This window comes from Apus apus, chromosome Z (assembly GCF_020740795.1).
Source record: "Apus apus isolate bApuApu2 chromosome Z, bApuApu2.pri.cur, whole genome shotgun sequence".
Classification (NCBI taxonomy): domain Eukaryota; kingdom Metazoa; phylum Chordata; class Aves; order Apodiformes; family Apodidae; genus Apus; species Apus apus.
Window position 1 is genome coordinate 56217156 of NC_067312.1, and position 10855 is coordinate 56228010.

General features: G+C 43.2%; 1 protein-coding gene across 1 annotated transcript; it reads right to left on the minus strand.

Moving 5' to 3' along the window:
- Positions 1-287: 287 nt before the first annotated feature.
- TUSC1 (tumor suppressor candidate 1) lies at positions 288-1649 on the minus strand. Its single transcript, XM_051643463.1, has one exon. The coding sequence runs from the start codon at positions 1647-1649 to the stop codon at positions 1062-1064; it is 588 nt and encodes a 195-aa protein (XP_051499423.1). The 3' UTR covers positions 288-1061.
- Between the last annotated feature and the right edge of the window lie 9206 nt (positions 1650-10855).

Here is a 10855-nt window from a genome sequence, read left to right on the forward strand (position 1 = left end):
CATCATACACCTTTTAAATGGCAAAAAAACAACAATGCGGGGACATTACAAAACCAACTGACACCTCAGTTCTTTTTACAAAACTTGCTCTCAAGTAATTTTTGCAGTACAAGAAAAGTCTGTAAAATAACTACGTAATTATCTTTCAAATGGTAGATTTTCTTTAGACAGGTTCAAAAAACAACCAATTCCTTTGTCTTTGAATGACAGCATTACAAAGGTCTGAAGGGTGTTTAATCTGCAACTTCAAAACAACTCCCTCTTAAAAAACACACTTAAGACAGTCATTTCGTGTCATGGTTTTATTTTTTATCAACTGCAGTTTTATGTGAAAGTTTAAAATTCCAATCAATACTTATGTGACGGTGAACAAAGTCCACCATTAAAGATACAAATACTGTTTTGCAGTAAATGTCCATACAATTCAGAGTAGTCCAAAGTACCGCCAACTCACTGGAATGCCAACAAAGGAGCTCTCAAGCTTTGTCCTCTCCTTTTCCCAGGTTATACACTAAACATTAGTCAGAGCCATCTTTTGATAGTCTCCATGGCTGCTGAGGTCTACATGACAGTTGCTAACTGAGAGAGAAAAAAGGTGATCCTCAGCTGATCCCCAAAAGAAGCACAGCTCAATGCTATGAGGTGACATGAAAGCAACTGTCCTTTTCACCGTGGTTTTCCCCATGACAACAGCTCGAGACATTCGTTGACTAGGGACACTGGCCTCTTCCAAGTATCCGTTTTCCAGCTGAACCTCCTTCTCCTTAACCGTGTCAGTGCTTCCCGGCCATACATCTGAGAGGGATTAAAAAACCCAGACAACTCCTCCCCCCACCCTTTTCTTGGGAAAAGCCTGTTTCGACTCAGGTGGCAGGGTCGGCCCGCGCTTCTCTGGGGACAGTGAAGGGCAGAAGGCGGGGAGTGGCCCGTCTCTCCTCCGCCCCGAGGGCCGGCACTGGCCGCAGCGGCCCATGGGGGCCGGGGAGCGGGCGGGCCCGGAGCGTCCTACGGCGCCGTCTCCTCACAGCTGCCCTACCCGGCCGCCCGCTTCCCCAGGCCGGCTACGCCAGCGGCACCAGGCTCCTCTTCTCCAGTGGCTGCTCGTGGTCGTCCTCCGCCAGCAGCTCGTCCAGCTCCCCGTCGTCCAGCTGCGAGGCCTCCGGCCCGCCGGCAGCCCGGTGCCGCCGCAGGTGCTGCAAGGCCCGCCGGTGCTTCTCTTGCAGCCGCCTCAGCTGGACGCGCAGGGCCTCCACCTCCTCGCCCGGGTCCGCGGCGAAAGGCTTGTCGGGGCTGTCGGGGCCGGGACCCAGCAAGGCCTGGCGGAAGAGGCAGCGGTTCTCACGGCGCAGGCGGCGGTTCTCCAGCCGCAGCCGCGCGTTTTCTTGGCGTAGCCGCGCGTTATGCCACTCCCGTTCCTCCCGCTGCCGCAGCGCCTCGCTGTGGCTGGCCGCCAGGTCCGCGTACCGCTCCGCCAGCTGCTGCAGCGAGCCCCGCGACTGCCCGCGCCAGCCCGTCTGGCCGCCGCCCGGCTCGGTCAGCTCCTCGGCCCCGCCGCGGGGACCTCTCCCGGCGGCGGCGCGTCCCGCCCGGCCCCGCCACGCCGAGCCCTCGCAGCCCCAGCGCCCGTCCACAACGCGCATGCGCCTCATCCGTGCCGTGCCCGCAGCCCGCCTGCGCGCCCGCCGCTGCTGCCGCCGGAGGGGCGGGGCGCCGGCCGCCGGGGCCAGGGCCGGGGGGGGGGGGGGCGCCTCCCGGAGAGAAGAGCCGGCGCGGCCCGGCGGCGCCATTTTATAGGCGGTGAGGCGGGGGGACGGGCCCGGCTGCGCCGTCCCTGCCTGAGCGCGGGGCGCCTCGGCTGCGGTCGGGACAAAACCTTCCCTTCCAGCCGGGGTCCCTACCGAGAGCGGAGGGTCTTAAGGCCCCGTAAAAGAATCACTGAGAAAGATACAAGGGGATTTTTAATAAAGACTTAGAAAAGGGTGAACTGACAGTCTGTTGGCAAGGTTCACTCTGTTACTTATGTGGAAGGGGCCTGTAGGGGTTGGGAAGGGACAGCAGTAATTTACTTTTTTTAATTCCATTTTTTTTTCCCGAACAAAGGGAAATGATTGATACAGGGATAGGGGAGACTGAGCTGGGAACTGGCTGGAGTGATTTGTACAGGGATCAGGGAAAAGAATGAGGAATTCCTTCCTGTTGAGTCATGCTTTCTGAACTTCTCAAGAGAGGAGTGTGGGTGCAGCTGAATCCACTCCCTAGTTCCAGACTTGGTCAACATTTTACAGCTAAGACGTTTAAGTGTAGGGATTTCAGTGTAGTCCTTTGACACATATTACAGGTCTGGTGTGATTTGAAATAGTGGTAAAGTAAGATAGTTTAACACTATTGTAGCACATCACAAAATTAAATTGTATTATTTACTGATAACTAAATAATAAAAAATAAGTTATAATAAATACGGAGTTTAAAGTAAAAATCTAGCAAAGTTTCTCACCTAAATGGCACGCGCACACATGGATACAGCGCTTAACCTCTTAAGATGTTAAAGTTTGGTACCTAATTTCACAAAATAAGTTGCAATCTTACCCCCATTCCATTCCACCTTCCCCTCCCCCCAGTTACCCAAGGCAGTGAAATTATACCAGCACAATATAATTCAAATTTCCCCCATAGCTAAGAGGAGTGACTGCTTACTCTTTCAGTCAGATGAACCAGCTTCCTTTGTGAGACACATGTGATGTCAGCCACAGCTCAGTGTGATCCCAAAAAACTCCAAAGGGCCTTCTTTTCAGAACCAACATTTATAGGATCCAAGATGATTGACTTTGGTCAGTACTTTTCCGTGATTGCCACAGTTGAGGTTAGGTCATCTTCAGCAACTTTAAGAGTGGTCCTGTGTTCTGAGCAGGAGGGGTCTCAGGTACAGCTCTGCAAAAAACAGAGTTCCACGTACTGTTGGGGAGTGCCTAATCACCCCAAATCATTATATTTTTACTAGAAGATACCCGATTGTTTGGAGTCATTGCTCCTGCAAGCACAGCCAGAAAATGTCAAATTGTATCAACCTGGCCAGAAAGTGCCAGATTGTGTCAGCCTACTGCACTTGCTATTACTAAAGACAATGATGGATATACTGCCCTTGTAACTAAAGCAAGATGGATGTTGCTGATGTTGATGTTGAAACATGTCTCAGTGAACAGGAGGGTCAGCACCACCCCACCCAACTTCCCAGGTGCATGGAGTGACATTCGGGCTTGAGCCACTGGCAGTGTCTCGTCAGAATACCCCAGTCCACCCCATTGGGTATCTGACAAGGTGGGGTTTCACTGGCTGGTGTGGTTGTGCAGCCCTCCAGTGTTCACGTGGGCTTTGTTTTTATTGTTCCTTAAAAGTGATGGCTATGGCACAGAAAAGTTAATGCCAGCTCAGAAGCACTTGTTAAATGAAAACCTGCTTCTATAAATCTTACTCAGTCCAGTCTAGTTTTGCTAGGTTGTTGGAGTTTAAGGAGGAAGAAATTCAGACTATAAGGATGCAAAGCTGGCATGTGAGTAGTTCTGACAGCTTGTAAATGATTTGGCTTAAAGTAACAAGGTCATGTGGTACAAATTTACCCATAAATTATTTCCAAAAGAAGAAGGGAATTAGGATGAGAGGACTCAATATCAATGGCATTTCCCAGTGGGTGGTGAAATCCATTCATCTTCCTGAAGTTCTCATCAGTTTTCTTTGGCTAGCCTTCACAAAACCGTGCATGGGGGTATATGCACAGTTAAGTAGTCCTGTTGGGATTGCCATGAGTGTGCAGTACATATCACTGTGGACCTCTGCATATTTTTTGCACTTCAGGTTGTAACCTGTTTGTGACAGGGACTGTGCTTTGCTTTATGATCCAATGTTCTATTAATTACCTGCTGGAACTTTGAGTATGGATTGTGTATTTAAAGTTCAGCAGGCAATGCATGGCAGTAATTGTAATAATTATTTTCAGAACCTTTTGAGCTCTAGATGATGACTGTTTACTTAAAAAGCTTAGAAAAGAAACAGCAAATCACTGCAAAACAGAAGTGATCTTCGTATTGCTGTACTTTTGCTGTGACTGCTGATCAGCAAAAATTAACTTACAGCCAGTATTTTCTGTACTAAGCCAGCTTCCAAAGAGAGCTTGAATAAGGCATTATAGTAATTCCATATAATATGTGACTAAACTGGTTTTGCATTGAAAGAAGCATGTTAATGCCTGTTCCTTAGTAACTTCTTAATGTTGTTGCATTGGAAATCCATAGGTATATGCACTGCCAAGATGCCCATAAAATTTATATTGAGCTACCAGCTAGAGCCAGTAGAGTGCTGAGACTCTTCACTCTGCCTGAAAGCAGACCAGGGCTTTGCACGTCTGAGAAGAAGTGCATAGGGTAACATAGAGGTTGAGTTTTAATGACCAATAAGTTACATTGCAGCCATAATTAACAGTACCTTGAACTTTGATTTGAGTCCTTTGACTCAAGTCTTGCAATGAATGTTGGTTTAAGCCCTCAGTTTTGTTTATTTACTTATTTTAGTTTTTTGTGTACCTTTATTGAGCTTCAGAAATTGCATGCATGCATACAAGCTTAAAGATGGGTGGGTTGTATTCCTATAAAAATCATACTTGGATATCAGAAGGGAATTTACTGAATTTCAGATTCCTCAGGCAATGTTTAAGCATCAGTGTAATATTCTTGGGTTACAGGTAATGACAGCAAATACTAATTGGGGAAAGACAATAAATCAGCATAGACAAACTTTAATTGTGAGGTAGGATCACACTGAACAGTTTGAAAGGAGGAAGTGAAAAGGGGAAGTAACCAGAGACGTTGTGAGTAATTGTCCAATCTTCAATGATTTTCTGCTCACAGAATGTCTGTGAAGGACACCATATTGTAGAGATAAATATTATCTCAGTTGCTCTTTGCTAAAGCACTGTTTTTATTTAATGGTATTAAGTCTCCATAGATAAAAAGAGAAAATGTCAATGCTTTTGGGCCATCAGCTGCTATTGATTTTGCACCATACCCAACCAGCATGGGAAAAAGACTCTAGAAAAACACTTTACAAGGAAATTAAAAGTTGTTGGTGCCCACCATTCCCTTTACAACTTGGAACACTGAGTTCATATTTTTAAAGTGAAAGGAATTCAAGCAGCTCTGCAGTTTATGTGGTTGTTGTCACCATTTGACTCAGGTCCGACAGCAATGCTCTCAATCCCCTCCCCGTCTCACCCAGGTAGGGAAGGAGAGAGAGAAAAAGAGAGAGACTTGGCTGGATTGAAAACTAAACTACACAGCTTTAATTCAACACTAATGATAAAACAAAATACATACAATTATATACAAATATGTTCAGATATGTGCAAAAGCCTCTTGCCTCGCCCAATGCCCAGCAACTCCCACAGCACTGTCCTTAGCTGTGAACAATCCTGAGAAATCCTAGAGCTACTGGAGAAAGCGGAGAGTGATGAGGGTCAGGAGAGCTTGAGCCTGGGGGTCAATGGTGATGGATGGATGGAGCCCTCCCTGGATGCTGGCCATGGACAGAAGAGAAGGGAAGAAAAAGCAGGAAGGAAGTTGTCTTCTGTGATCTCTGACCTTTCTCTGAGCTTACGTAGATATATGGAATTGAATTTCTCTGGCCGGTTTTGCTGTCTGTCTAACTCAGCCTCCTACAGGGGGGTCATAGATCTCCCTGTAGTGTCTGAGCCAGCAGAGTAAAACTGCGACCTTGAAAACCCAGCAGTTAGAAAAACATTCCTCTCTTATCAGCCTTAGTTGGAAGGCTCTGTGACTAGTTAAAAGAAAGCTTTCTAAAGGGATAAAAAAACAGTAAAAGGAAAATTGGCTTCATGCTGGCTCAAACCAGGACAGTTGTGAAGGTATTTAATTATCTGTGATTCTTAAAGGAGATCACACAAAAAGATAGGCCAAACTGAGTTTAGTGCAAGTGCACATTGCTGACTCATGTCCAGCTTTTAATCCATCAGTACCCCCAAGTCTTTCTGCACAGGGCTGCTCTGGGTCCCTTTATCCCCCAGCCTGTCTTGTTACTGGGGATTGCCTCAATTCAGGTGCAGAACCTTGCACTTGGCCTTGTTGAACCTCATGAGGTTCATACAGGCCCACTTCTCACGCATGTTTAGCTCCCTCTGGATGGCATTCCACCTCTCAATGAAGTGAATTGCACTACTCAGCTTGGTGAAATATGCAAACTTGCTGAAGTTACATTCAATCCCACTGTATATGTCACTGATTAAGATATTAAACAGTTCTGGTGCCAATACAGGCCCTAGAAGGACACCGCTTGTCACTGATTTCCATCAGGATATTGAGCTATTGGTTACTACTTTCTGGATGCAACCATCTAAACAATTCATTTTTCCACCAAATAGTCCATCCATCATATCTGTACCTCTCCAATTTAGAGAGAAGTATTTTGTGGGAGAGAGTGTCAAAGGCCTTCAGAGAGCTCCAGACAGATGAAACCCGTAGTTCCTCCCTTGTCCACTGATGATGTCACTCCATTGTAGATGGCTGCTAGGCTGGTCAGGCAACATTTGCTCTTTGTGAAGCCATGCTGACTGTCTCATATCATCTCCCTGTCCTCCAAGTGCCAGAGCTTTCAGGAAGCTCTGTTCCATGATTTTCCCAGACACAGAGGTGAGGCTGACCAGTAGTTCCCAGGGTTGTCTTTTCTACACTTTTAAAACTAGTGGTCCACTGGTACTATCCCAAACTTTAAGAAGTAGCAGAAAGGTAGAGGAATGTCCCATCAAGACTCTCTTCTACTGCATGCACTCGCCTTGTAACAATCCAGACAGGGAAACCTAGGGAAAATAAAATTGGGCCCACTTGCTTTCTGAACTCTTCTCAGAGAGGAGTTTACATGCAGCTGGATCCAGCCCTAGTCCCAGACTTGGTCAATGGTAACCCAGGGATTTGTAAAGGTTTTGTGATTCCCTCAGGTTAAATTAAGGTGAATCACAATATCAAATAATAATTTAAAGTTTATTTATGGTCGAAGTAACCTGGACTTGGAAAGTGTAATGGTAGGTGATGTGATGTCTCATTTAAACATTAGAAAGAAGAAAAAAGGAAAGAAAGAAAAAAAAGGGAGACAGAGAAAATTCCCTTGGATTCCACAGTGACAATGACATATGACAGGCACACACAGTCTCCTTGGGTTTGTGTCTTTTATAGTCTAGTGCTCACCTCTTGATCACACAGTCATGCCCCTAAAGACTTACATGGTGAGTTGCTGCCTAAGGCAAGACAGAATACAGAACTGCCCATCCTCCCACAAGCCCTCCATGTTGTGGTAGCTGACTTCTCCTTTGTGGTTTATTGTCACTGTGCAGACTGTAACTTGGTTTTGCTGCAGTGTTTGAGGCATCAACATGCATTAACTCTTTCAGCTTCTCATTCCCTGAAGAGCATATAATTATACTTCCTACAGGTTTTCTTAAAATTAAGGTAGGTAATTTTGTTCTGGTGCAAACAGTGCAATATGGGTTTCAGACTTGATCTTGATTCAAAGTTGAAACTCTGAGAAATTCTCAGGGTTTTGAGACAGATATTTTGTGCAGTCCTGAAGGTAAGACCATTGCTGTTTACACATAAAGCTGTGTCATCCAAGAGACCGTAAGCAAAAAATTTAAGGATACAAAATAGGATGCATTAGCTTTTAAATTGAGGTGCTAAGTGCCTTCAAAATAGCATGGTCCAGTGATGTAATCTTTCCAGTTGCAAAGTCTGATTGAGCTGTTTTAGAATGCTTATGTAGTCATCAATGCTTTTCAGAATCTATATATACTTTAGCAAAGATTTTAGCTGTCAGGTTCTGAACTGTCAAGAAGTAAGTAAAGCTTAAGTAAGGAATACATTTTCTTTGTGGCTCAGCCTGAAAGAAAGCCCAAAAGACCCTTACTGGGAAAGAATAACCAGTCTCATTAGGTTGGATCTTGCTTCAAGGCTTCTCTGATAACGTGTAAAATGCTAACATCAGTTGCATCACTGATTACATTTCAATGGATGGAATAGGGCAAAATCTTCACAGTGGAAACTGTTGGAGGTAATGGAAGAGCTACAGAGGAAAAATAATTTTCAAAAAATGGGAAAGAAAAACAGTGCAGATAAGCAAATAACACAAAGGATGAGGGAGAAGAAAAAAAAATTGTGGTAACTATAAGTGAAACATGTTTCCTGGCTGAACAAGAGTGAAAGAAACAATGTGGTAGTTATAAATTGTAACCATACTGACAGTACAAAAGATTTGTTCTACCTTGATCTTTATGCAGATATAACAGAGAGTTTCAGTGAAGGATGAGAAACGTATGCATCTACGTTTATACTCTAGCCCATGGATCATCATTAAAAATAAAACTTGGGCTTCTACCAAGAGTTAGATTTGACATCAGTAAAAAAATAGCAACATGCAGTGCATCTGTAGGTTGCTAAGAGTCCTATAAATAATGTAGGAAAATGCAGGGCAATGTGTGGGTCTTTTTTGGGGTGGAAAGGAAGGAGTATCTTTGGAGAGAACGTATGTAGTCTGGTGCATCAAGAGGAGATGAACATTTCCTTTCCAACTGGAGAAGGTATGGAAAAATGTCCCATTCCAGCTGATTTTACCTCCCAGCTATAGTTTTCAGTGCAGTGGAACTAAGTAAACCTTAGTTTAAAAACAAACAAACAAACAAAAAAACAAAACATCTCTAAATAGATAAGGAAGGACTCTGCTTTCACACTGAAGGAAAATCTGTAACAACGTGATATAGTTCTGATAGCCCTGATGATCATGCTTTTAACTTGTTTTCATAAATTTTTTATGCAATCCAGAGGAAATTTAGTCAGCATTCTGAGCTGATGATGGTTAAAAAAAAGTTATATGTTGATAAAGCATATAATGTCACCTGTTGCATCATTGTAAACTAGACTGAGTAAAAGACATGGCATATCTAGTCTCAACAGCCTGCACACTGAATTCAGGAGTGAATAGAGGGGCTTTATTCCTATCCCTGTTCACTAATGTGAAGCAGGAATGCTGCTGTCGAAGACAATGGGATTGTACTTACACTACTGTCAGCCTGGAGTAGATGTGATCAGAAGCTAGAGATTTGCAGTGAAATGTTGGGAAGAGGAAGAGGGTTTGAAAGCTAATTTGCTGCAATTTTTGCCAGCCTGCTTTAGGCATTGTGTTTAAGTTGTCTTCATTCCTTGGCTGTTGATGGTGTTGAGGAACAGGACATATTAGAAGTTGCCTTGTTGCCCTTGGAAGAAGTGATTCTTTGGGAACTATATATACCACCATTTTGCAAGCATTGTGAGAATGGGGTGGGTGGCTTGGGAGGGCATTTGCTGCTTAGCTGGATTGCCAATCTTTACCTAATAAATGTAGACCTGTGGTCTGAGGTGCTGCTTTCTTATATTTCTCTTTAACCCATATTAGCTTCATGCATTGGAAAGTTTTATAAAATATATATTGAGTTGATAGTGCTGATATTGTTATTATTCATTTCAAAACAATAATTGGCATAGTTTATTACTAACAAATAGACTTACTATTTGGCACCAGCAGTTCTTACTGATACTTAACAGCATAAATTCAACTTTAATGAAATAACTACTAAAGAAGCAAGAATGGATAATACTGATGGCATTTATTTATTGTCTTGCTATAGGCAGCAATATTAAAAGCCATCAAATACTAGCATCTCTGTTTGACAGCACCATGTAATCCTATCCATGTGTTGCCATAAGAAGAATTGAGTATAAATAAGAGAAGCTTGACTAACCAGTTTTAATTAAAATTTATATTGCTGTGGGAAAAGAACAGTCCCTCAAAATACTGGACTGGAGTAGGGAAGCTGAGTTCAGAGCTACATGTGCATTAGTAGAGAGGAAAGAGAATGGTGCATTAAGGATTACAGTTTGGGTTAAACTGTAAGAACTTCAGCATGCAGCAAACTGCTCTTCAGCCTGGCTTTCTGAACAATGCCTTATAACCTAAAATAGAAACACTGGTTAGACTCAGAAATACAGGCAAGGGGTTGCCTGTACTTTCAAAGAAGATCTCTGTGCACGTGTTGTGTGTACACGTGGGGTTTTGTTTGTGTAAGAAGCTGAAAATGGAATTCCATAATCTGGGAGTGAGAAGCATCACAATAAAAGACAAAGCTTATTGATATGTAGGTCAGCCATGTATCATCTTTAAAGTGAAGCTTAACAGTTTGTCTTAGAACCAGTAATAGGGTCTGTGAGTTGCATAGGAGTGGTAAATCATAACTCAGACTGTTGAGTTAATTAATCAGATTTGATGAGATAGCTAAGAAATATGAGTTCAAAATAAACGCCTTAATTACAGGTAGTAGTTGAAGTCTCAATTAAAAGGATGGGAAAATTGAGTTTGATATTGCACTTTTAAAATTAGAGCAAGACATTTGGACAGCTGAAATAGTGAATAAACTAAATAAGTTCATGCCATGCTAGAAAAAACCTTGTCAATTCAGAGCATTTAAATTATTTTTAAAGATGGGGAAAAAAAGTGGGGGAAAATTATTGTCAGTGATGTTTTCAGTGAAGAATTTGGCCTCTAGAGTTAATTTTTGTAAGAAATATCGGGCATCCAGCAGAAACAGAAACTATATCGTGATATCTGGTGTCATGGCCTAAATTTTATTTACAAAATGTGTTGAGGGCATGAGCAAACGTAGTGAAATTAATCTTGCAGCATATGTGCTTACATCTAATTACATGTGTTCCATATATGGTCAATTAGATCCTTTTTAACATGGTTTGTTTGACTGTGATGCAGCTGTCTAAAA